Genomic DNA, 27,944 nt, shown 5'->3' on the forward strand with positions numbered 1-27,944 from the left:
CTCATTCTCTTGCTTTCTAAGATGAGATAGGAGGAGTTTTGGGTTTGTGTTGCCAGTCCAGCATGACTCCCTGTGATCTGCTCCCAGGTAGCAGTAAAGTCTTACTGGCTGCTATTGTCTCTTCTGGCCTAGGCCATGTCTCTATCACTCTTCTCTATGAGCAGACTGCACATTAAAGAAGAGATGACTGCAATAAATATAAAATGACATGTCAACATGTTCTTCCATACATTATGCTAGGAACCAGGAAGAAAAAGCCATGGGAGAGAAACTGCATTCGGAAAAGCAGATCTATGTAAGGAAGAAGTGTGGAAGAGGCCAGAGAATATGTCCCAGAAAAGTCTGTGAGATAAAAGAATAACTTGTACGATGCTTTCCTGGAACTTATTTCTGGGGGATCTACAGTTCTTGAGAGCTTGTCTGTCACAGCCATCTGTGTCATCCATTGGCAAATGTCCCAGTCCGTACCTTTTATGCTAGTGCACAGAAATATATCTAACATAGTGGCTCAGAGGTGGGGGAAGCTGACTGTATGTTTGGAAAATTAATATTTGTTGTTAACATGGCAGCAGAGTGTAGAGCACCTGCCTCCATGCATAATTTGCTAGGTGGAGTTAATTTTTTTTTTGTAGAACAGTGCTAAAATAGTACTGAAGTTGTGAAGAAACCTACTGCAAGGTTAAGGATTCCACTGTTAGACCTGCTGTTCAATAGTCTCCTCTCCTGCTCACTAATGTGTAATGACAAAAACTATAAGGCTCTGTAATTACATAACTAAGTGTCCTTTTATTTCCCAACAAACCTTTGCTCCATCCACTGTCTAGACTGGATGGTTGTCACTGTGAATGAAAGAACAAAGTACTACTGCCCATCAGCGTGGAGTCTGGTCCCTGACCTGTAACATCAGCAAGGTCTAATACCTTGATGTAAAGACCCATGAGTACCCACGTGCCTGTGCTGGTGAACTGCATGCTAATTTATGTCAACATGTGACAAAGCTTAGCTTTTCTGTGGTCTGTTGTCATCAGTGTAGGTGAGCTTATGAAGATAAACTGGTCTGCAGTAAGACAACTGTTACTGACAGTGAGTTGTATATAAAAAGACAAAACCTAACTGGAGAGATGGAAAAGGTAAGAGAGCATGAACTCAGTGTCCCACACTACAGTCATGACACCAGCAGAAGGCAGTGAAAGACCCTGTGACCTGTGCCTGGTTCAGGGCAGGAACGCAACTCCCTCTCTCCTCATGTGCCCTAGTGCTTTCTCAGTCAGTTTTATTATAAATTTATTCTCCTCAGCCCAAGCTAAAATATATTGTATGTATCTGAGGCACTGCTCTGAGAACAGGTGGATTCAAACACCATTTCTCACCATTCATATTCGCATTGGACTATAAACTGCTCATGCCCATTACCACAATGAGGGGAGAACAATCATGCAAAAGACTGACTCATAGACACTTGTCTGTTCAGGGCCATAGAACAAGCCCAATACACTATTTTGTGTTGTAAAGCTTATGGAGAAGTTAATACATCCACACAATAATGAGCCATTAAGGCTCATTAGAGGCTCAGCTTGCAAAGTTCAAAGTATGCAGAGGCATATAGAACAGATCTGAACTAAGCACTGTACCCTGCCCTCTGCCTGCACCAACGATTTACAGGTATCTGGTAAATGATTTATAAACCTAAAGATAACAAAGTATAAAACTGTATGACTGCCTCCACTTTACAAAGGAAACACTTTCTGGATAATTTACCATGTCTCTGAAAATGTTGCAAATTTTGGTGTCTGCTCTGCTGTTTACAGGTAAGTGCCTGGCACTCTGTCTCATGGTTTGTTAAATAGCTGGCAAACTCCCCCCATGTTACCACCAGCAAAACACTGATGGAAGAGAATTAACTGGAAATCACTGCAGCAGGGACATATGGGAGAGTGGGCGAGCACAAGACTGCATAGCAAATTTTCTGAAATAGTCTTTTATTCTGCTCCTTGTGACTACTTTTGGACCTCTTACTGCTCAGCCCATCAGGTATGAGAAGTGAGGATGCATTCTTGACCGAAAGGGATTCCTACAGGATGATTTCCTGAACTGTTAAAATTGTAGAAAGAGCTTAATGCTGTTTTTCTGGAATCCTCCCTAAACATTATTCTGATCTCAACATTTATTGTCTGCAAGAAACAATTTCACATGCATAAAGACCCCAAATGATCTATTTCACAAGTGATTTCTGGGATGTCTGATTTGAATTAAGGAGATTGATTTTTTTTAAAGCTCTCAGGTTGTCTGATCATTGAACCTTCACAGCACCCTGGCAACCAGGGCACCTAAAATCAAGACTCACCCTGTAAAACTTGGACCATAGTGAGAATGGATGGGGTGGGGCTGCAGCATCAGCAAGGCTGAAAGACTGGTTTTCCCAAAGCTGCGCAGACTGGTATGATCAATGATCAGTAATGCACATGCTATGAGATTAATTTATTCTTCACTAAATTAGAACAAACCAGGCAGCAGGAAGTAACTGTTGACTTCTCAGGTGATTGCCCACATCACAGAAAGATGCTCCATCCACATGCATGCATTAAAAACATTTCTTAGATCCGAGTGATCCAACACACAGGCAGCAAACACATGATGTGAAGAGCTAAAGCAAAACGAAGCAGACAGAATTAGCCAATGCGTAATCATGAATTAATAAAAAAGGTGGGTTTTGAATTGGGACCATAGTCAGGTATTCTCTCTTTTATGGGCCAAATTATCTTCCTTATCATATGACCCTAAGTTTTGGCTGCAGTGAGGCTCTGCAGGGAGGGAAGGAGATAGAAAGGGTCTTTCTCTGTTCTGCAACTTAGAGCTCACCTAGAAACCTTCCTTTCCCCTTATTTAAACTTCCTGATCCGCTGTGCCCCTGAGCTTGGACTATTCCTGGGTACTTGTCTGTCTTCCCCAACCTCATCTCCTTTCCATTGAAGGCCATCATGACACAAGCAGTGTCATCTGGAGCCAAACTGAGAGCACAGCAGCCTGCTGGCCCTCCTTTTGGAAAAATTATCTGTGCTTTCTTCTCCTTTATGTCTCTGTCTTTTTTTAACAGCCTTGTTTGCCTTCTTTCCCAGGTTCCTTTCATCAAACAGCAGGAAAAAGTATTTGTTACTGATTTTTGAAGAAGTCTTAACTGATCACAAACAGTTCAGTTTTTCATTAATTGTGAATTCTTTCAACAATGATCAAAGTGGTGGTGAATTAAAACAGGCGGTAAGACTCACTAATGAGAACCCGACTCTTCATCACACCCTCAAATCAGCTACTATATATCACTCCTCACAATAAACCATCGCGTATCTCTGGGAATAGGCTTTCTGGGCTCTTTGTTGTGACTTGCGGAAAAACTAACTCCACAACTGTTAAGTTGTAAAGTAGGTATGTTTATTCAGCGCCGGGCGCATGGGGGATCGCTCCTCCACAAGCATGCGCACCCCTTGCAGCTCTTGTCCTGCTTATATATTACAAAATAATGCATATTCATAGAATGCTTATACATAAACATAATATTTCCCCGCCTCCCCTCGCTTCTCATGGTAATTAGGTCTCCTCCTCTTGCGTCTGCGCGTTGAGCTCCTTTGGTGGCCGCAAATTCCTGGGCGAGGGTCGTACAGATGAAGTATCTCCTCTTCCTCGCTGATGAACTTTTTACCTCATTCTTCTGCACAGCCTCAGTTGTTCCCTAGCTCCTAGCTAAACCACAAGGCCAATTAGTGTTAGGATTTGAGGTGATCTATTGCTGTTCTGTACTACTTCAAGGGTAATAGGAAGCTTCTGTTTGAGCCAGAAGATAATATCTTAGCAACAGTCAGCCCCTGGTATGTCTTCATGTATAGCCCCCTCATCTTGGCGCAAGCTCTGCACCATCAAACTAAAATTCTTTAAATTCCCTATCTCAGTTGAACCTTTTCTTTAGCCTCTGCGAAGTGCAGCAGCAAGGGATGGTGTACAAGAGTGTGATATCCTGGCACTGGGATCATTACTGAAATCTCTCAGGTGTCTGATTGGGGCATATTCCCATTCACTCAAGGTTAAACTGATGGCCACTATGGATTTCGGAAAGAAACTTCACCAGGACCCACTGAGCAGGACCAATGGACCAATGCTTTCTTTTAATACTTTGCTGCAGGGGAAGGAGTTCATTCCCTGGGATTATCTAGGATTTTTGCCAAATTGCCTTGCTATTTACCCACACCTGACAATTTTCCTGACCCCTGGCATCACACCAACAATATATTCAATAGCTAATTCTGCATTGTCTGTAAACTGTCTGCCTTTGCTGATGAGCAAATGAGGCCTGATGCTGTAGCTCTAACAATTGCTAATGACTGAGCTCTCACCTCTCAACCAGAGAGCTCATGTCATGTGCTGTAAAATTAAGAATTGTCAAAGAATAGAGACTACTGTACTTTAAGCTTTAAAAATAAATGTAAATTTCAGACTGGATATGAACAGTGTTGTAGCACTTAACAATCAGAGACTTTTAAGTTTTGCTGTCAACAGGCATTAGCAAATCTGATTCAATTTTATTTTAAGGCTTGTTACCATCCAACCACTTCGGGATACATAGCCAATATATATGCATATGCACATTTCTTTTTCACCATCTGAAAAAGCAATACGCAGATATTTGACTTTAATGTAATCGTAGTTTTCAAACAAGAAAAGGTGACACATGGCTCAGAGGTGGCCTGCAGAACCCAAAAGTCTATCCTTGCTGCAAGACACCCACATATGCAAATTACTGACAGATAACCACATCTTGATTTCCATGTAGTACCACATAACCTAGAGAAATACTTTAGTGAAGAGCAAACCCCACACTATTCTTTCAGTGCTTGCACTGTTGCCCTGTGGTATTCCGAATCCTCAGACTGAATCCTGGGGTCTTTTGTGAATTTTTGCTATATTTAGAAAGTCAGCTGAAGCATGGAGGGGGTGTGTGTTCATTCTGGCTCATTTCTAACGTTAAGAAACACACCTGAGCTGCAGGATATGATTTACTTTTTCAAAGTTCCCAACACGTCAGCACCAGCCACCTCAGCAAGGTTAAAGTGTCCAAGGTTGAAGTTTAGCTCTGTCCAAGTTTAGCCTCTGTCCAAGCTCTGTCCTAAAGTGCTGATAAGACTGACAGTCTTACCCCTCTGAGCTCACATTTTGACCAGACAATCAGCAAAGCTGATAATAAGATGAGTTTTTAGATTAAAAGGAAAGGAGTCAGAGCAATCACCAACTTCTGACATTTAAATTCCATTGATATAAATAATTTCAGCAATAGGTTTTCAGGTTGTCAGAAACTTGCAATAGTCTTCAGAAACTAGGGAGAGAAACAAATAGCTCCAGTTTATATGACAATGTGCACAGAGAGTGACTGAAGTGTTGCTAAGTAATTGTCATTTTTTTTGTAAATATCACAGCAAATGAAACATAAACCACTTTTCCCTGTGGCATATGCACACCAGGTATAAATTTTGGTCTCAAGGCTCAAGATTGCTCATCACCACTTTCACAATATTGTTGAATTAGATAAAAAAAGGCTCCCTGGGTTCCTGGGTGTGTGGGGGGGGGAAGCACATCCTATACTGAAGTTCAAAGGTTTCTCTGTTTATCATTTAACTCTAGCATTAGACATGCAAATGGTGGCTTGCCTGCTTTCCCCAAAGACTACTAAGCACATAATGTCTCGTACTGCTTACTTTTTAAGAAGAAAAAGCTTATCAATTAAATGGGTGCCTTAGCAGGCAAAGGTGTCAAAATTTAATCCCATACTCACCTTTTTGATTGCGTGATGAAGTGGATAACTGCACATTCAGCTGATAGAAAAAGATGTCTTCCTGGGAAGACTTTGCAGTTTCACCCAGCTAAATATCTTGTTTTCTAGAAATCTATCCTTGCACAATAGAGTTAAGCTTCCATTTGAGTCTAGTATGAAGAGATTTTAAGGCACAATAATTCAAAAATCTATGCAGGTTGACTTTATATTTTAAGTGCAGTTTCCTTGGTATACTATATTATTTTTTGATTATTACCTTGACATTTCAAGCCATTTGATACATCTTTTTCATAATCAGGTGGTTTGGTTTTGTTTTGTTTTTTATAGTCAGTGCTCGATTAGGTACACATTTCCTATTTTGGCAAAGATGACAAGGTTCTGCCACTGTCTCCTCTCTCTCAAGTTTAGTCTTATACCAGTTCACATTAATCCAAAATGAGATGCTCAGAAGGCACCACAGCAGTAACGATTACTAATAGTTTTCCCTCTGGACAATCTATTTAGGTGTACAGGATAGACAAAACTACCTGAAGGCAATAATTACACGAGCTAAGCATCTGCTTGCTAAAACCAGCCAATTTTTTCTACAATTTACTTTTCATATGAGAACATTAAGTGAATCTTCAAGACATGATGAAAGGAAACACTCTTAACTGGTAACAGCTGATACAGCCCCTGCAATAGCTCACTCCCCACACACATTCCTCCTAGTTTTCCTTTGGGCCATTAAACCCTAAATGTGCTTTTCAAATAACATATTTATTTAGGAGAAAAGCGGAAAACCAGTATTGAATAAAAACAACGAACAATATGTCTGACTGCTCTGCTCTTCAGAGTGAGTTAACTTTGTTTCACCACAATTTGCAATTCTTCACCTTTTTCAGCTCAACTTTATGCATTGTAAGCCCTACCATTAACATTACCCACCTGCTCCTAGCTTCCTCTAGTCTCATGCCCAGGTGCTCTGAAACTCTGTTCTCCTGGTTACTGTGCTAGTCTTCCGCAAGATGGAGAGCTGCAGTCCTTCAGGAATAGTCTGTGTTTATAAAACACCTACCTGAGCAACAAACTCTTCCAGAATCTTTTAATAAGCCATTCAAAAGGTGGGAAAAATTACACCCAGTCTGAAAAACTTCAATTGTGGTAAAATGCAGGTTATTTGCTGAAGACTATACACTGTATAGGGGCTACTCAGATGGAGGCATCTGTTCTGATGCCCCCAGGCGTACATTAGAGCTTTAAGACCTTGCTTTCTCTGAGCTCTGTCAGAGCACAAGCAAATACGCAACCTCTGGCTTGTCTGTGTAGTCCCAGCGAAAGACCAACAGGACTATTTCTGGTTTCACTAGAAATGGTTTCACTGGACTTTTTCTGGAGGTGAAGTTTGCCCCGTTCAGAGACATATAACGGTCCTTACAGTGATATGAAGAGAGAATGAGCTAAACCTGAAGGATTAGCTTGAATAGAAAGGCACTTACCTGATTTTCTTCTGGTACTTAAGCATCTTTGGAGTGTCCCAGCAGCTAGAGAAAAACCCTGCAGAGATGGCTCCTAAGTGCTAAAGGTGAGGGGTGGAAGGATTTGAGATAGTAGCTAGAAAAGAACAAGAACCAGGTGTCAACAGTGACAAAAGAAGCCAAGAGCAGAGCTGACACCCCTGCCTCCCCTTGGTGTAGGCAAGTACATTTTAATCAAAGTGAATATTCAGTATGATTAGGGATGGCATTGCTCACTGGATACAGGTGCAGCCAGAGCAGACTGTATATTAAAAATTGAAAGTTAATACCCTTAAGATGCAGAACTCTGCACCACAGTAGCCAAGACACCACCTCACTGTCCCACCAGAAGAACAGCAAGCTCTTTTTTTTGAAGATGTGGGCAATGGGGAAAATAAACACAAAAAGCAGATCTCCATAATGATCTTTTTTTTCTAGCTTACCATGAAGCTGGAAGGCCAAAGCACATATTGTTGATAAAATTTAATGTTTAATGGCCCTTACTAACTATATATACATATAAAGAAAAGTGAAGCCTGTTAGTGAGCCAATTTCTGATCCCAGTTATCTCAGTCCAGAAATGTAATCATGAGCTTACAAAATATTTAATACCAAAAAAAACCCAAATTCACTAAAGAGAAGTTAACAGCTTATAGATTTTTTTTTTTTTTCCCCCTACTAGAAAATAGTAAATTGCCAGAGGAATAATGAAATTTGGTACGAGCTTAGTTTTATCTTTTGCAGCTCTGGAACAGAAGTGTGGCACCTTAACAGACAAATGCAAGAATTTATTTTTTTTTTTCTCCCCAAGCCAAAAATCTTACTTGTTTTCTGAAGTACAGAAATAGCTATTCCTCAGTTCCCTAAGGGAGAGAGCAGTTCGCACAACAAGTCTTCACACCAAATGTCTGAACTTAGGTTTTTCCATTGAGTTGTTAACATTTTTAAAGATGGTATTCCTTGAAAACTCCCTACCCCAAAATTTCTGCCTCCAGTTTCTGGTTATAGTAACTTGGCATCTGAAGAAACCAAAGTAGAACTGAATTACTGGGACTTGCTTGCTAAGTAAATTTTCTAAAATACTACTTGATGTCTTTGTTAAGAGTGAAGATGAGAACCACCTTCACTTCTTTTTTTTTGTTACTGTATAATCAAGCATTTTCTCACCTTCTTTTCAAGCACTGTTTGGCTTTGAGAAGAAACCAAGTGAAAAGGAGTAGCAAATACTCTAACTTATCTTCTACCTATATACACTCTGTACATTTTCTGTTAAAAAACTTAAGAGCTGCTATATTGAGGATGATCAGCAAAGCTAGCAATAATAGCAAGTGAACTGGATTCACTTGAACTTTGTGCATGAAAGCAAATATTTGACATCCTCAGCTAGATTTCTCCTCCGATAAATTCAGGAATAAGGGCATTGGAGAGCTGTCAGTGAGGCAACAGCTTGCCCTGCTAAGCTCCCAATGTAAGACACAATAGACAAGGGTTCAAGTTCTTGGCCCATCTATACCAGATATGTGCAGGTCACACTCAAGTGTCCATTTAAATCCACTTCACTGAATTGGAGCACAGTTGTTTAAAGACACTGGCCTTAGCTTGGCTTACGTATCTGAGTTTCAACTTAATCAGCAGTTCACTAAAAATTGTATGATTTGAACTGACAGGCTGTTTCAGACCAGTTTAGCCCCGAATAAATTTATGTCTCAAACACTAGAGACTAAAAAGAAAAGACTTTTCCTATGTCAGGGTCTTTCATACAAAGTTAATGAAGAATTCAGTCCTTTTTCTTGGGCAGAACGGTTATTTCAAGAAGATCTGCAAGAAGTACTTTTGCATCTGGGATGACCTCAAAAGCTGTCTAAAGCAATGTCATAACAAGATTAGAAGTGCAATATCTTGCTCATAGAATAATTGCCATGCATGCAATTTCTATGCTGCTACTACATCTAAACCTGGAAGTTTAGAAGGCATAGTTAACTTCATAGGTAGGCTTACGCTTTTTAAAAAAACCCCTTTAGGCTCCTCAGCACACCTGAGACCTGTACAATTCCAGTCTAAGGTTCTTTTCAGTCACAAAATCTCGTATTAAAAATATTTAGTGCTTTAATTTGATTGTAACTTTGTTTATTTTGGATCCAACAGCAAAAATAATTATTTATAGCAGCTGTTTCATTACTTCATCACTTCAGGCTTACAAAAAAAGTCTTTCTGAAGATCTGAGGAAGGACCATCTTCGATTTCTGTTAAATAATCTACAGATCCAAAGACACGCTCCTTGGGTATAAATATGTTTTCTGAAGTGCACATTCTAAATTATTATTCTGCTATTACAAATATTTGTCAGCTTCCATTTCAGGTGTCCTTGGAGCACCTTTTCTGACAGAAGAATCAGCAAATCAATTTATACGACTTAAACGACAGATACCATATTCTCAGAACTATTGGGACCCAAGCAGCAGCCAGAATGCTTGGGGATACACCGTGGCTGAACAGGTATTTTCTTCCATCACCCTGAAGCATCTACTGAAAAAAAGAAAGTACAGGTCTGGGATTAACACATAACAGTAACCCTTTGGGGCAAGGGAAGAAATCTGTCCTATTTATCAGTGCAGGCAAAGTTGCTCAATAGTCACACATTGTATTTATTCGGTATTAAAGCTCAGAATATTCTTTTCTGTTTTGGTCTACTTCAGGTTAGTGAATCATGGACAGCTTTGAGAAACACCGCACAATACTACATGGATTTGGGTTCTTTTGCTTTTGAACCTTCAGTTGCCAGGTATGATGGTTTCTCAACAGAACATTTCATAGACTCGGTAGGCATGCATGTACTTAAGTAAAACTGACCAATATAAGAGTGCTGGCAATTGGGTCCTAGTGACATAACTGGACACATTAACAAACCCAATTATAAAGAGACATCTTGAAAAATTAAATTTTTTTTTTGACTGTCCAAGTTTTATAGTTACTTAAATGTGGTGATTTTGTTGTGGCAAGTTCTTTTTAAAGTATGCTTTGAAAGAATTCATTAAAAACTTAAGGAATATATATATATTTTTAAAAGTCCACAGAATCTAAACTGCAGCAATATATACTACACATTTGATTTCAAAAGCAGACAGAAAGCAATTCCTGAGGAGAAAAATAAAAGATAAAAACCCACCATCTATTTCAGTAACAAAACTGTATTCAGTGTAGAATAAAACCTCAGTAGAACAAAACAGAGAATGAGGCATAGCAGTTGGTAAAACCAGTATTTATAGATCAGCACACAAGAATGTGAAATGAAGTGTCTCAAATTGTCATAGAGAAATTGTTTAGGACTGTGCTAAAATGTACATGTTTTTGGGACATCATTTTGTCAAATTTAGGAAACAATCGCTAAATTATTCAGTTTGACAAGCACAATGCAGAATACACACACTATTCCTGCAAAACACTTTTCATATGAAGATACTTCAGTCCTTTGGAACGGACAGGAGTGGGTAGAACTAAACTCATACAACTTCAAGTTTCAGTGCTTAAAATAATTACTAAGACATAGCAATCTGATCAGTCTACTGTAACCACCAGTAGGAAAATGGGTATACTTCTTCTCATAATATACTTTGAATTGAACATGCTTTGAATTTTATTGACTTAAGAGTAGCTTTCTTTTTGAAAGTGAGCACAAAATTTAATTTTGAAATGCAGGTTTTGAAAAGCACTTTTTTATAAGATAAGAATTTGGTTTGGAGAATCTTGGATTGAGACATCTAGGACTGTTCCACCTGAAAGGTGATGCCAGTTTCACTCACTCTGAACAGAAGCAAAGTAGAAGAGAATAACTAAAACTCATGATTTCCCCACCCTACTGCCAAGCCTTTAGCCAGTGCCCTTGGGCAACTGGAAGAAGGGACCAAGATATTCTCTCACAATTTCTAATACTGATATGTGCAACAGCTTTCTTGGTTAGCAGCCATCACTTCTGCCCTATGACAAATATGAAGTTACCTGAAGACACTTTACTCAATTATCTGGAAAAAACCCACCCTGTCTTTTCCATCAGAAAAAATTATTCAGATAGAAAATGCCTAACTGCATCTAATTATTAGCTGTCCAATACACATGTCTGAAGACTGTGATCCTGACAGCTGCCAGGCATACTGCAAGATGAGTTATGCCTCCAGAATGATAATCCTTATGATTGTCGTATGACAGGATTAAAGCTAGTTTACAGAAACACTTTTATAGGCACTCCCACTGAAGCATGTTTATGATTTCAGAGCAAGGCCGGTTAACTCCTAGACTGAAATAAACTTCCCAATGTTAATATGACAGAAATTAACATCCAGAGTTTTTATGAAGGCATATAGTAGAAAAGACATCAAGCTAGAAGTTACAAAAACTGTTATGGATAAAGTGAAACAATGAATTTCAACCTTACTGTTCATGATTAGTGATATTTCTGAGATGGCCAAGAAAAGCAAGCCTATATAACATATTCAGGGATCTGGTTCAGGGGCCATACTTCCAGAAGAAAACATTTGCAAAAGCTTGGAAGTCTGAAGACCAGAGCTGCCAACAGGATCTTTAAGTTAAGTTTGCAAAATTTTCCTAAAAGCAATTTATTCCATCTTTTCTAGTGACAACATCAGATCATACATGGACATGCTGCAGCAGTCTGGGACTCACCTCCAGCAACAGACAAGGATGAGCTATTAAATCCTACACATCTTGTGTCTGGCTTTGTTAGGATATGGCATGTTATGTATTTGCCATTATGTATCTGATAAGATTACTTTATCTCATCCCACTGTCTAAAACCAAAATTAACATGCTAATTCTCTCAATATAGAATATTTTATATTCATAAGTAGAAGTGAGATGTAAGTCATGGTAAACTGAATAAGAAGTTGAAGACAAGGCAAGCAGATTAAGGTTAAAAAACCCTGTGTTTTCAGGTAAAACTCTTATTTTGACTAAATATTTGTTTTTAAATGTACATTCATGCTTCTATGACTAAACCCCACATTTTTCTTTCTCACTATTTTATTTTAGCTACATTTCTGAGAGGCAGTTAAGAAACGGAAATCAGTCACTCTGGGAGGGTAAGAGAAACAGAGTACATTTGCTTCAGGTTTGGAGGAGTATACTTCTGCACTTCAAGTGCCTTTCCATTTTTTAAAGTACTGGAGTCAAATTAGTAGATATTATAGTATACATCCATATCATGTGTATGCTTTCTGCATTTAAACTTCTTGGTCTGGAGTACCAAAATCAACTGAAGCCACAGCTACCGCTGTGGTTTGCTTTTTCTTACTCCATGGAAGTAGGAGAGGTGGAAACACTTATTCACAGGTCATTTTCTAATAAAAGTGGTAATGATAAAATGCTCCTTATGCCAAGTTCTTGAGTCTGAAAGTCTCCATATTTGTATCCATTACTATATATGTTATTTCATTTATATCTTATTGTAAGAAAGGATTGGGCTTCCACATTTCTTTTATGTGGTATTAATGTACTGCTAGCAATTAAAAGCTTTCAACCCTGTTCAAAATTTCTGCATGGACAAAGAGGACCTGTTGGGGAAACCAAAATATATGGTAACCTTAAGGGTAGGCTAGGTGCATGGAGGCAGTATTTGCTCACCCAAAGAGGAGGTTCTGTGTGTTGTGCCTTTGGGGTTCTTTGTGAATATGGACTGTATACTGACTGGAATGAATTCAAAGGTAATATTGGATCTTCCAAAAAGAAATGCGTATTTTGGCATTTTGGCAATCTCTACCATGCTTCTAGGTATGAAACTCTCCTTAGGCTGTTATTAATTTTCCTGCATAGAACAATGGTCCTGAAATTGCCCCTATTCATTAGCTGAAGCTGAAAATTCGTTAAACGCTTGAAAGAGGTAAATGAGGTGCAGGTTCAGTATTTGCCATGTAGAATTTCATATCTTCAGTCACACTACTTAATTATGAACAGTTCATTCAAAGATAGGGGGTGACAAGTGATGTATAGCCTAAAAGACCTCACTAGTTAAACACAGTCCTGGCCTGTGTCCTTCTGTCCCTCTTCCCTGTGCTGCTTGACGTGGGATAAGCGAGTGCTCCGAATCCTAAACATTCCAGTATTTCCCTCAGTAATGATGCAGGCATAACAGAGTTGTTACTGAAACTCTTCAATTTATAGCAAAAAAAGGACTGTAAGGATAAACATTGCCTTTTATTTTAAACGGATATAAAGTGAAAATCAAAGGACCGCTTCCTCCAGCTGTGCACCTTGCTGGTCCCAGAGATATTTCTGCTCCACAGGCAGCAATACCCAATCCACATGGGCATCAGTTCCTGAAGTGCTGCTGTTTTCAGCCCTGCCTCTCTAATTGATGTTATTGCTGCCAAGGCAGGGGTTTGGGATCTGTTTGAGAATTAGTTGCAGTTTTCATGCCTGCATGGTAACTTAAACAAAAATGAGAGTTAGTTCAGGAGCTGATTTGCAAACGGACAACAGGCATCCCTGGAGCGTGGATCACAAAGTCCACCAATGAGGTGGAAGTTAAAACGGAGTGCATCTTACCTCAGCTGCTATCAGCTTGTGAGGTAACTACCCAACCTTTATGAGCCATTTTATGATTGTCAGAGCCATAAAACTAGAATAACCACTGCCTTAAGTCTGTTGTCATGAGGACAGTCTTGCATAAGACCAGCTTTGCAACCAAAACGTCAGACAAAGCCAGGGGATGCAATTTGACAGTTCTGTTGTACTTAGACATGACTAATTCCTTTAAAGAAGTGGTTCTGAAAGCCAGAGCCTCAGTCTGCAAAGCCATAGCTTCAAGCTAATGTCACTAATTCAGATAATTAGTCTTGCTGAATTAAATGGGAAGAATTGTGCATGCATGAGTAGCGGTGGCAGATGAGGTGCTTATTTCATGTTATCAAAATACATGCCACTCATGACAATGAGCAAATGGCTTTCACAGGCATTTGAACGTTAAACTCCTTCCTCTACATGTATTAATAACCTGGAAAAATATTTACCCTGTGAATTTGCTCCCCTTATTTAGCTTGCCATACTGTTTCAGCACTTTACCACAAGTAACTTTGAACCCTTCTTTACTGCCTTTTCCCACACATCTTCCTGTTGCCACCTACAGGTTTTATCTCCTTGCTTCTACAGAGCACAGATACACATGCAGTACCCTAACAATGGCAAATCTAAAGAAGAGGGCTAAGCTAAAGAGGATTTAAAAATTACAGCTCTGCTGGTCATGAGGGTGGAAATACAGGCCTCAGGACATAGGATCTTTTTTTCTAGTGAAATGGAGAACGGTTCCTCTAACTAGTTTCTGAATACTTCAAGTTTTTGTAGGAACCTCCCCCCCCAAACCACACAAACACCAAACCTCCCTGAGGTCAGAGACAGCAGAGGTCCTGGGGAAGAGGGGTCACAGAAAGCCAAACTCAGGTTTGTTTCCATATAGACATTAACTGGACAGATGCAGGAGAACATCCGCCAGGCAGTCCTAAGTTTCCAACTCTTTTCTGAGTGATGTGAGCAGGACAACTGTATAAAATCAGCAGAATGACAGAAATCAGGACACCCAACTATATAATTGTTGATTACCAGCTCCAGCAGAAGCTCTTTCCCAGGCAAGACACTTGCAGGGTCTCCCTCCCATGGGGCTTCTCCAGTGCCGAGTCAGATCTGAATCATGCTACAGTTCCTCTGTCACAACAATTGCCTGTTCCCTCAGCTTCTTGGTTCCCTAATTTGGCAAAGCTTAGAAGAACCAAATTACCTTTGTGATCTCTGCTACTCTGTCAAGTTGAATTGAAAACAGCCCACAGGTTAAAAAAAATTACTGTGGCTTGACATAGGGGATAAGCACATGACTGCCCAGACAACATGATTGTAGGAACTTTGCCATGTTAGAGAACCACATGAAAGATTCAAGTGTAGTCTGACATGACAGGAGAAGTAAGAAAACCCATATATCCAATAATAATTAAAGAAAAAGATTAATACTCCATGGACTTTCTTTTAATGAGGAAAACAATTCATTCCAAACAGAGTAAAAAAAGGAAGCTGTAGAACCCAAGTAACCTATATATAACCCACGTTACAAATGCTGAATGTGGGATAGTTCTAAGATACAGTTTTCTATAAACTCAGCAGAACAGTTGGGTATATAGAGCTAATGAGAAAGAACCATATATTTTTATGAGCTGAAATGATTTCTACAAACAGAACAGTGGCACCTGGTTTTCAATGCAAGATCTACACACTACTTCATCGCTATGGTAATTCATATGATTGAACCTGGTCTCATATGATTTTAATTCATAAACCTTTTGAGCTTATATCACACTATCATTATGCGCTTCTTTTGGGTTTTATCTTCTGTTCTCTTGATTTAAACCAAAACAGCTGAGACAAAATATTCATCTAATCTATACCTGCTGCTGTAATCCTCAATGCCAGCAAAAGTGATCTGTGTTCAAAGCAATTTTATGTTGGCTTATTAAATATACAAACCACCCACCCAAGGCAGGTGCATTACTGTAACCACAACCACTTCATATAGAGTGGAAAATCAATTATTAGCATTTTGCATTATCTATATGAAGCAATGAGATCAGTAGTTAAAATATAAAGATAGAAAATTAGCCAAAATTTTAAAGTTCGGTCAGGAAAAGAAATAAGCATTCTTTGTAGGTGATTATTATCTGAAGTAAACAAACATCAATAATTACTGTTCTGCCCCAAAGATTGTTGAAGAGATATGTATTTCAAACAATATGATATCAAACTTGTGGAGTCTAGTTTCCACTCGCTGGAAAAAAAAGTAACAACTCTTTTTATGAGAGGTGAATGGTATCAAGCTAGATACCTGTAAAGGTGATCGACATGCGGTGACACAGGAAACATCTGTTCCCTTTGAGTCCAGAGCAAAGTCATGTCCTACCACAGCGTGAGGCAGGCCAAGTGCTGCTGCTGGGTGTATCAGAGATGAAACAAATACTCACTGAGCCCTGTAAGGCAAATTTAACCATCACCTCCCTAGGGAGCAAGCTTTCCCTATGCCAGTGTCAGTCCATACAGGAGTAGGAGAGGAAGAGGGAACCTCAGTCTTCTACGATCAACCCATAAAAGTTTCTTTCTCTAGGAGGCATTACAAGATAGTCAGCTTGGAGTGACACTTCTTATACAGCTACTTACTCCTGGTCACATATCCACTGTTAAGGTGATTTCATGCCAGCCACTGCCTCCTTGGCAGGACTGAATAAGCATGCGAGATCCTGTCTGAATAATTCAGCTATGTCCTGGTTGTGACTGAAAGCTGCTGCGCAGCAGGGAGCTAGTTCAGGGAAGGCTTAAAAAACATCCTTACAATTGCTGTCAATATTATTATCATAAATCCAACACCCAATTATGCAAAATGCCATGAGAAAGCAGTTAGTCTCGTGTCCTTGAAATGCAGGTAGGACTAAGGACAAGAAAGCAACCACAGGAAGAAAGTGGCTAAAAAGACAACCATGGATCTCAGTGGTGGCTGCTCAGCACTGCAAAATAAGTGATTAGGTAGTTATTTAGAAGAATGAGTTAAAAGGAGTCTTGTTTGTAATTTCAAGCATGTTTTGGATGAACCTTGCACAGAGAACTACAAAGTGCTGCTTCCTCTCAGGGTCTGTGCTCAAGTATTTATTGTGTTACCTTTGCTGTGGATTTCACGTAGAAGGCTCAGTGCCGAGAGATCTATCATAAGCCTTCTGATGGTACGGGACCTGTACATCCCCACATTACACCATGGCCAGGATGCAGCCTGATTTTTGCTACAGTACCTCAGAAGGCAGCTACCATTACATTATACCTAAGCTACATGTACTGACTTTGTTTTTAACTTAGAAGTGCTTACAGAAATGAGGCAGAGTCTATTTTTAAACCTAAAGGAACAAAAAAAACCAACTATGCTTTTGAAATGCTGGGGTTTCAACCCCAAGCCCCAAATTAAGGCTGACATATGGGTGATTCCCTCAGCCCTTCCCAAAGGGGGCGTGAGTTTGCCTTTAGGCTTCCCTCCAGGGTGTGGCCGGCCCTGCAGACAGAGCCATTGGGTAAAGGACCCCCAGGGGTCCCACATTCAGTAACAAAGGTCAGGTGTCCCACTGAGGGGTAAGAGCTGGGACCACTTGCAGGAAGGGCAGTGTCTGTCTGGGAGGTGGATGCACTGTGCAGAGTTCCCTGTTGGGGAAGGACCTCCTGCCTCCCTGGAACTGGGCTCCAGTCAGGCCTGGCTTTTGTAAATGTGGGCTGTGTAGAGATCCAGTATGTGGCTTCCTTCACCTTATGTGTTTGGCTTGTTGACTCGGTTGTCTCCCGCCCCTTCTATGGGAGACTGCATTTCACCATTTATTCCACCCATTGTTGGTCGTGTGGTGTTGGGATCAGTGGGATTGATGTTGATTATGTATAATCTGACTGACTTGTTTGTACCCCCAGTGCTCACTCATGTACTGACCCTTTTGTATCGAATACAATTTGGTTATTGGTTCATCTTTATGCTGGCTGTGTCCTTTATGCTAGGCCTAATAATTGGCAAAACAGCTTTTCATATGTCATTTGGGACAATTACCTTTTTCTAAGTGTACAAACAATTCAAAGCCACTCTACTTTGTGGACTATGGAAATAACTTTCCTAGAAATAAAAACATAATCTCCCTTTTTGTTACTCAGGGTTACACAGTTCCCTACTCCTTTCTTATCCTCTCTGTCCCAGGCTAAAATCTATTTTCAATCCCTCAATAATTGCCAAAGGATTAGATCTAGCCAAAGTACATCCACAGGTATTGTTTATAGCAACCACAGATTACTCTGTGCCTCACTAAATGTTCAGGCTGCCTTGATCTATCAGGTCAACTGTGTCAGGAACAGCATATGCAGCAGTAATTATGAAATAAGAAAACTACAAAAAAGTGTCTTTCCTTGAAATGATGGGCTTTGTTATTAAGACACAATGGTCTGAAACCAGGAATGGAAGCTGAAGGATTTTCAGAGAATTGCTCATCTTCTGCTAACACCCTCTTTCCCACAGTGAAAACTTCGAAGCTACATTACTAGTGGGAGCTGTGACAATGGAGGACAGGGAGTTAGTTGAGGTAGGCAAAGCCTTCCTTTCCAGGTCTAAATTAACACTTAAAATTGAGTGTCTGAAAAAGAAGGGGCAGCCAGCACACATGTGGAAAATATTAGGCACACCGTCCTAAAATAATTTTCTTGAAGATCGCTTAATGAGTAAGCAGAGATTAAGACACAAAAACACTGTATCCTCTGTGTTGTAGCCAGTTGATTAGAAGCAATGAGTCCCAGGAGAACCGGGAACAGATAACTGTATTTGTCTTAGAAGTTCACTGGATAGCCTGGGCCAGCCAAGCTCTCTATGAATCTTTTTCAAGCAGAACTACTCTGCCCTGAAATCTGCTAGCTCAAAACTGCTGCTACTATCAGTCCAGAAAAGGAACTCAGAGAAATGGTATAAATTGTCAGGTTTGGTTTTGAGCAAAGACTGAAGTAGCTCATCTATGCCAATAAGTTGGCTGGCAAGGGACCAGATCTTTCCTTTGTATTTGACCCTGATACCAGTGATATGTTGTCTTTTACAAGTCCTGCAGTATCAGTATTCAATCAAGTTAAGGAGCTAGTTTTACCATCCCCTAAAATTGGACATCCTGAAGTGTGTATGTTTATACAGAAAATGGCTCAACACTAAAGTGTACAGACCTACATTCATTATCTAATACAAGATCATACGATGTGTAACAGCACTACTTATCATTATGTCCAATGAAAATAATGGATTATAAGTGTTTCTGTCTCATTATCTTGTGAAAGAATTGTTATTAACTTGTGACTACACAACAGTTTTATAGAAAGACTCCTTGAGGACAGGCTATATATATGCCCGATTCATTTCTTTTTTTTTTTTTTTAAACATTGCTTGGATTGCACAGCAAACATCTTACATGGAAAGGACCACTCAGTGATTTCTAAACTGTGGGCTTTATAGTTCTCCAAACCTGCATTAACACAAATGAATATATACCACAGATTTTTTTTTTTAACCTAGAAATGTTGGCTGTTAAGATGGCAAAACAGTCCACCATGAGAACATGGTTTTCCAAAAAAAGGTTGGAAAGTGTTATTGAATTACAAGGTGGCAATGAGAACTGAGGGTTTTTTCAGCATGTATGGACATCCTGCTAATCTGGTATGCCAGTGCCAGACTGTGCCTCCAGAAATAATTAACAATAACAGTTGCACAGATACTTCATCAGTAGAAACATCAGAGAATGATGAATCCATGCAAAGATTGCACAGGTAGAATAGAAAGTTCATTACAATAGATCGATGCATTAGTAGGCTAGCAGCATATTCTTAGTGTGTCAAGTTCAGTTTTCCAGTTTCGTATTTTTCCTGGGCTCAATGTCAGTGAAGAAGGTTTGAGTAATTTCAAGGAAATCAGTGTTATGATTTTTGTCCATTGTTATGTTTGTCTGTTTTTTCTTTTTAATTTTACAGCTTTTAAAAAAATACAAAATCATATTTTACTATCAAGTGCCCAACTGCAGTTTTTCCTGCCAATCATATTGTGTTGTCTTTATTTCCAAGTGGAACAAGCACAGCTCCTACTGGGTATTCATTTCACTGACCAGCAGAGAAACAATTAAAATTCTCAGCCCACAAATGATCATGCATGGACACTCATGCCACTTGAAAGTTAAGAATGGAGACAGGTTACTTGAATTTTTACTTGCATATGCACAAATGCTCATCTGAATTACTTGAATTCCCTTCCATGTTCCATCAGAGCCACCACTTCTTAGCAGTAGTCCACAGCCTTGTGGTCACACTTGAAGCACTTACATAGTAAATACTTTGAGCACTTTCAGAGGAGATCCAGTTAGTCAAAAGGCTATGAAATTAACTTGTTTGCAAAATGACCTAATGAAACAGCCCTATGAAAATGCCAGCCACCACCAGTTGTTCTCTAGACTACAACAGCTTCTGGACAGAATTTAATTTTGTCCTATAAAGATCCAGCTTGCTTGAATTAACTGCACAACTGACTTTTCTTCCTCTGCATGGTATTATCATAACTGTGAGAAGGAAAGATCTTTCTCAGAAGACCCTCAAGTTTTAAAAACTACATGGGAAGACTAAAGAGTTTCTTCTTGCAAGACAATGTCAGTTGTGAAAGTGATTCATCTACACATCATCTGATAAAACCCAAGTCTCAATCCTAACACCTTCTGTAAAGCCAAAGATCACACTTCAAAAGCAAATATCAGTCAATACTCAGCCTAAATCCATTGATTAGCATCATACCTAATCTCGTTAGTAATGAGCTGGATGTATTTTTCTGATTTAGAGGTTTGGACAAGTGTAGTGTTCAATTTTTGAACAGCAGAAAATTCAGCAGATAGAGACTAGAGACATAAAAAGGTTAACACTGATACATCTTGCCAGGCAGTGAAGGAAAATGGAGGTGTGACTCCTTAGTAACTCCAGAAATAGTTAAATACCATATATGGGACATAACATACTACAGGAATACTCTCCAAGCTTCTCCTCCAAAAAGGGGAGCAAGTCTGTATTTAATGGAAACTCATCCTCCTGAAGCCATCAGAAGGAAATACGGTTTGGGAGGGTAAAAACAGAACAAAAAAATAAGCCTTCTTCCAGGAGGAAAGGAATTATATATGTAATAATCTCCTTCCATGATAGCAGATTGGCCATGGGAGAGAGTGGGTTTGACTGGGAAGAGCTTATCTCCAGCAGATGCAGCCTGGGGCACATATGAGCACAGAACTGCTGAGAAGGAAAAGAGTCTACACAAGGCAGCTGGAAATGAGAAAGTGGAGGGTGACCTTTTAGATTTAGTTTCAATAGATTTGCAACAATTACCTTGCATTTCCTCAGAACTGACTTTTATAATAATTTGTGCTGGTATTCTCCCTTTTGGATGCTGCAGATGAATGCTTTCATTCAGGGTTCAGTTGAACCTGGTTTGCATGGAAAGTGATTGATCTATAACAGGAGAGTGTCCGGGCATCTCACACAAAAGAGCACAGTGAGCAGAAGGGCAGGGAGGAGAAAAGAAACATGGTGTGTGCAGGTGGGAGGAAATGGGGGGTCACAGGAAAGACTGTGGTTCTGATCCTATTTTCTGGGATTTGGAAGCTCCTGTGGCCCCAAGACAGACATCTTGGGAAAGGAAAGAGCCTTTCCAAACCTGGGAAAAGCTCAAACACCACCCAGGAGCAAAGGCAAGGGTGATCAAAGGGGCTGTTGAGGAGGGCCTTTAAAAAGTAAAATAAAATCACTGTTTAAGGTGCAATAGTGGCTGTAAGGTGTTAAAAGCTGGAAAGTTATACTTTAAGTGGTGAATGATCACACTAGCTGTTGTTCAGGGAACAGTAAGGATTTAAAAAAAAAAAAAAAAGTCACACCTACCATGAGAGCATAGATCTGATAACATCTCTAACACCTGGACTCAAGGCTGAGCAGAAAGAACTAATTCCAGCTTTTTTGCTTTTCCTGATGCAGATTCACATACCTACATATCTGTTTGTTTTTACTAATGTCTCTCCTCACTCCAATAAAATCAGATGAATGGCACTTGCTGTTGAGGTACCAGTAGTACCACGCTCAGGTGTTACAGCCTCAACCATGCAGGGGAACAACTGACCCCCAGTGTTTGCCTGCCTAGTATAGCACTACAACATAAATTAAACAAACAGCTTGCACTTTGCAACAACAGGAGGGCAGTGAATTGTCAAAGATAAGCCCTTCCCAGGGTGTTAATTCAGTTGAAGTCCAAGAGTCTGAAGACAGATATTATCCTTCAGATCTCTGCTTTGATTCCAAAGTAAATGGAAAGCAGATCGAGGTTAACTTTGCTTCTATCTCCTTAGACAATTGCTTAGCTTGCATGGCTAGCAAAGCAAAAATAAAAACAAAAAGCCACACACATGCAAAGCACACCAACACCTCCCCCCAATTACCTTAATAGTCTATTATTGTACTGCCATTTGGCAATGACCTAACAGAAGTAAATAAAGAACTAAATAAGAAAGATGAGCAAATTAAAAACCTTGGAAAAAAAATCTCTCTTAAAAAATGGATAGATTTTTGACTAATCCCTTTTTCATCCCAACCATTTCATAAATGCCAGGCCTTCTTACACTAAAATTTCCCTTCACTTATACTTTTTTAAAGGTAGTGAACAGCCCTGGCCTTTGGCTTTTAATTTCACACCAGCTCAAAGCAAGACTCAAAGTTTCTTTTGACTGTAACCCGACACAGTTCAACAGCTCCTCACAGCAGGGTTGTGACCGTACCCTTTAAAACCTTCAGCAGTTTAAAGCTCTTGCATAGAGAGCACTTTTCTTTCCAGGAAACCGGTTTGCATGCCTTCTTTCCTCCTACCTCTTGTGACTTACGTTAGTCATTTTTTGGCTCAAGGCTAACATGGGGAAGACTGAGCAATTTAGTCACCCAGCAGAGTGCTTACCATTACATGAACAATGATAACAGTGTGTCACTGTGCTGCTTCCTACCTTAAGTAGGATTAATGGAGGGAGACAAAGCCTGCTGAAAAGAGATCAATGAGGAGATGCCAGCCTTTAACCAAAAAGGGCTCGGGCTGTGCTCTGGGATTACGCAAAAACCCGTGGTTGCTGCTGTAAATATCTGCCTTTGTGGCGGGAGGAAGCAAGAAGAAAAGTGGGATCACCCCATAGTAAAGCTTTACCTACTGACAAAACCAGGGCAGGGTGGTGGGATTTTGCTTACTTGCAGGCCTGAAATGGAGTGGAAACAGGCCTCACACAAGCTGGGACAGAGGAGATTTAGATTGGGTCAAACGGGGGAGCCCTTAAACAAGAGGCAGCGTGACTGTGATCTCCTGGTGTGAGTTACTACCAGCCAGGAAAGGAGACAGAGGAGCCAGTCGGGGCTCTGGAGAGGCAGCTCAGCCTGTGCCTGGGGGGGACCCAGGAGGTCAGAAGAAACAAAGACCATCCACCCTTTTTTTGAACTAGCAGGATTTGTGCACAGTCTTATTTACAAAGAAACCTAGCTCACCAGGGCTTTTAGGTGTCATCATGAAGGAGAAATCTGTGCTGGGGACATCATTCCCCCTTCCTGTTCCTGGACTCCCTGCTGTTGCCCACCCAAAGGTCTCCAAGGGCCTGTGCACAAGTTGGGAAAGCCCCCCCGATGACATCCAAGGTGCTGGACATGGGTCCCAGGAGGCTGGCATTTGGTGGGGACATGCCCAGCTCACAAGTCTGTTCACATCAAGTTAATGCTCAGGTAGTAAAAAGAATTTTTTTTTTTTTTTTTTAAAAAGGCCATTTCATAACTCTAGCAATTCCTTCCTTTTGAAGTCTCTGACAACCCTCATTGCTTAGCTCTCAGAAAGCAACTCCAGCTCAAAAAAATCACTTCTTGAAAAAATGGTTACAGCAAAGAGCAAACTCCCTATTTCTTCTTACACCTCCTACACAGAAATGTCACAAAGGTACTGCCAAAACATTTTCTACGATGACTGGCAACTTGCTTGCATGCCAAGAGAAAGGAACTTGTAAGAACATGTAAAGTGTAATCTTGCCATTTGCTGCCTTTAAAAACTTTTTAAGAGATGGTAACTACTTTTAATTGAGTTTGAAGAAGGGAGCTATGCTATATTGGTTTTATTTTTTATTTTAATCTTAAGCAACTCACCCATGTCTAGTCTTCTACTTATAACATGAAGAAGAGTTAGACTATACCACGCACAGGTAAAATTTAATTAGCTAACACTTCCTCATTATCCTAGATTGCAATTTGCATTCCCCGTGCCCTGTTTAGGAAATGATGGTGTTTCTTCTGCATTTCAAGTGTTATTTATGTACAGTCCCATCATCACTTTGTCAAAAACAAATGTCAGAGGTGAAGAAAGAGACCTGCACTACACTAATTGCTCATTGATACCCTAGTCAGGCTTACGAGCCTTTTTAAAAAACAGTTATAAAAGACACCATAGACCAGTATCTCTATCCTGCAAGAGTAATTTTAAGTATTTCCTCCTGATGATAAACAGGTTTCTCACAGACAGCAGTGCAGCTGCTATCTAAGAGTCTTAAGTTTTTGTGGGTTTTTTTGTTTTTTTTTAAAGCCATTTTATATTTGAGGGCACAACTGTATTTCCTTAAATCGTGCAGAGAAAGGAAAGGTCTGTGATTTAGGAGTGATGGCAAAGTCAATGAGTCTTATGTCAACATCCTTTATCCAAATCTAATTTGATAATGATGAAAAGATGTCACTTGGTGATCTCTCTACCTGAAGTGAATTTATGGTAAGACAGTTGATGGGCAGGTGCTTAAAATAGAAGAGCTTTTCTTATACCTGTGGCAGCTTCAGCTGCATTTTTTCTGTAGACAAATAGAATACCAATGATTATCAGTTCAGACAAATGAATCAGTCCACATTTGAAGGGATCAATTGATCAAAGGAGAAAAACCCCAAAAAATCAACGCAGAAGAACCTCTTCCCCCCACCCTGCCTCTCTGCTATCACAGTAAAAACTTCCGATACATAATTATTCCAACAAACCACATTGCCATTCTAGAGAAACAGTAAGCCTTTTCCACAAAACCTCACAGAAAGACAGTCTGAAGCAACAGCAGAGGAACGTACAGAAAACTAACCTCAAATTATTTGCCTCCTAGATTCTAATTCATGGTGCTTTGTTTCTTCTGAAAAGTCACTTCCCCCTTGATTTCCCATCCAGCCCTTACATCTGTTCCCCAGCACTGAGGATCGCTGCAGAAACAAACGCAAGTTCACTGCAAGAAAAAAGAAACATTTCCTTGAACCATGACTTATCAGGGCTATGATTTCAGCAACATGTGTTTAGGCACACCTGTATAATAAAGCTGCAGGTGAAGAAATACTGTTATTGATGCAGGCTTACCCTTGGCTTTGGAGAAGTTAGGAAGATGTTTTGACACAGCTGAAGAGCTGTTAGAGCATGAGACAAAAGCAGGAAAGAGGTAACAGATGTGAATGAATCTTCACCTGGTCTTGGTTTGCAGTCCCTCTGGCATTGCCTAATTCTCCTGCAATGGAGCATATGAAAACAGAATTAACCCTGTGAGTAGCATTCCTCACGTTACTTGATGCAAATACCACCTCTAGAGTTACAGAAAACAGTAGAACTAAAATCAGCTTGACATTGAGGTGTACTGCAGCTTCTGGTGCCGCACTGACAGCTTAAAAAATCCAAACAAGAAAAAAGCTTCTTGTAAGTTGCTGGACCCAAGCATGGTGCTTCATAGCCCTTTTCTTTTTTCTAGTCATGGTTGTTCTTTTTCAAGCTGGGTTGTAATTAATATTGAAGGAAGAGCTCCAGGATATTAACTGGTCCATTCTACATCTCAAAAGCTGGGAAAGAAAAAATATGGAGCATCCTTCCACACATAACCAGCTGCAGTCATGTTACGTAGCTCATTTTTCTGGTCCGTTACATGCAGTCTGCTGGAGAGTAGGCACATGTGGAGGGCAGGCCTGACTGAAACCCAGGAAACTCACAGGAAATATCAGGTGTTTGAGTATATGGGTAAGAGTCAAACTATTTGCTCTGACTGTGGTCGCTCTATGTTTCATCTTCCCTACAAGACTTATTTTTAAAATAAATTATTTATTTTCAGGTTTGGCTTATATGTCTAATTGCAACCAGAGAATTCCAGCTCACAACTTTACATGTGTTTAGTACATTTATGCTTTTCCACATAAAGCATCCCATGGAGACAGAGAAAAAAGGGAAAAAATAATTCTAAGTATGTTGCCTCTCTGAAGAGCTGCTTTAAGATTGTTATTTTTATTGCGCAGATCCATGCCCTGTTAACCATCATAATAACAGACTGCCATGACTAGAAATATCTCCCTTTCTTTCTTCCTGGATTGCCAATTAACTGAGACCTCACTGCAGAGGAAAGGATGCTGTTGCTGCTTGCCCACCCATGGCCCTAAGTAAACAATCAGGAGGAAATCAGTCCCACCCAACCCCCACTGCCAAGTGTGTTTGTACAGGTGTCACAAATTAGAGCAGAATTTGGCCTATAGAAAATATTCAGCTGTACATGCTGGAGAAAACTGATGGGTTGGTTTGAGGATCTCTCAGGTATCTTTATAAGGCTGCCTACAGATAAGCTCAGGGGGGATGGGCTATTTATTTTTTTTTTCTTTATGAATTAAACATCCCTGGTATGTATACTGGGTCTAGCTGGGATGGAGTTAATTTTATTCATAGAAGCCCATATAGTGCTGTGGTTTGGATTTATTTTTCAGTTTTTCAAGGTGGTATTTCACCCTTTGCCTCTACCCCATCCCCTTTCCCAGAAGGTGCACATTATAGAGCTGTATCTCATGTCCATCATACCTATGTGAGGGCTTCTCTTCTCCACCACATTTCAGAGGAAATAGATGAGTGCATCAACTCATTTGTGGCAACTTTTTGTAAACAGGGAGGAATGTGTGGCCATATGGAGTGGTGCACTGAGCTAACAGACTGGTGTGAATCCTCTTCTGGGAAGCCAATCTCTCTGTCAAGAAAAAGCAAAACAAAGGAACTCAGCAAACATGCACCCAGGATTCTCCAGATGATAAAAGCTCCAAATAAGTGGCATTACCTCACATATGCTGTGTGTAAGCACAAGGACAGTTACTTCAGCATAGCTGGCACAGGGTAATTTGAAGCATGATAACCCACTATGCTGAAGTTTGCTGTCAGTTAACTGTTCTGGTTGCAGAGAAGGACTTCAGCTACGGACAGCTTTCCATGAGGTTTTGATGAGAGACTGTAGCTCTTAACCAGGGGCAGCCCTACTAATTTCAAGGAGCACTACCTCATGTCCCATCAGCGATACTTTAGATAGCATTTTAAGTCTTTTCCATGACCATGGAGATCTACAGGGGCACTTGAATAACAGGGAAGAGGAAGATGCATAAATCAAGGAGAAAAAGTCTTTAAAGACAGTATAAGACTGTGAAGTAACATGCTTACATGAAAGGAGATGCCAATATTCAACATTTCATTGAAGGAGCTCTGGCTTTAAAAGCTTATAGGGCAGTGTGGAGAGTGTTTCTAATACGTGGGGTTTGTGTGCATGGTGGGGGTTTTGGTAGTGGGGCAGGGGGTTACAGCAGTGGCCCCCTGTGAGACGCTTCTGAAAGCTCCCTCGGCTTCAAGTCAAACCCACCTCTGGCCAAGGCCAAGCCAATTAGCAACTGTGGTTGTGCCTCTGTGATAATGTATTTAAGAAGGAGAACCTGGGAGGAGGAGTGGGAGTTGTGAGGAGGGCACCTATACAAACACTGAGGTCAGCAGAGGAAAGGAGGAGGCGGGGGGGGGGGGAGGTGTGCCAGAGCAAAGACCCCCCCTGCAGCCTGTGGTGAGAGGGCCGGCTATCTCCCTTCAGCCCACGGAGGTCACCGGTGGAGCAATGCCAACCTGCAGCCCATGGAGGACCCCAGGCCAGAGCAGGTGGCTGCACCTGAAGAAGGCTGGAACTCTGTGGGAAGGCCCCGCCATTGTAGGTCGTTTCTGG

The 27,944-nt window shown here is 40.4% G+C and overlaps 1 protein-coding gene across 1 annotated transcript; it reads left to right on the forward strand.

Annotated features, from left to right (window-relative positions):
• The first annotated feature begins 1,759 nt into the window (after positions 1-1,759).
• On the forward strand, positions 1,760-12,018 carry C1H3orf85 (chromosome 1 C3orf85 homolog). Its single transcript, XM_074900463.1, has 4 exons — positions 1,760-1,808; positions 9,659-9,807; positions 10,008-10,093; positions 11,940-12,018. Exons 1-4 carry the CDS (start codon positions 1,760-1,762, stop codon positions 12,016-12,018), a joined length of 363 nt encoding a protein of 120 aa, XP_074756564.1.
• The last annotated feature ends 15,926 nt before the right edge of the window (positions 12,019-27,944 follow it).

The sequence above is a fragment of the Athene noctua genome, chromosome 1 (genome assembly GCF_965140245.1).
Source record: "Athene noctua chromosome 1, bAthNoc1.hap1.1, whole genome shotgun sequence".
In the NCBI taxonomy this organism is placed as follows: domain Eukaryota; kingdom Metazoa; phylum Chordata; class Aves; order Strigiformes; family Strigidae; genus Athene; species Athene noctua.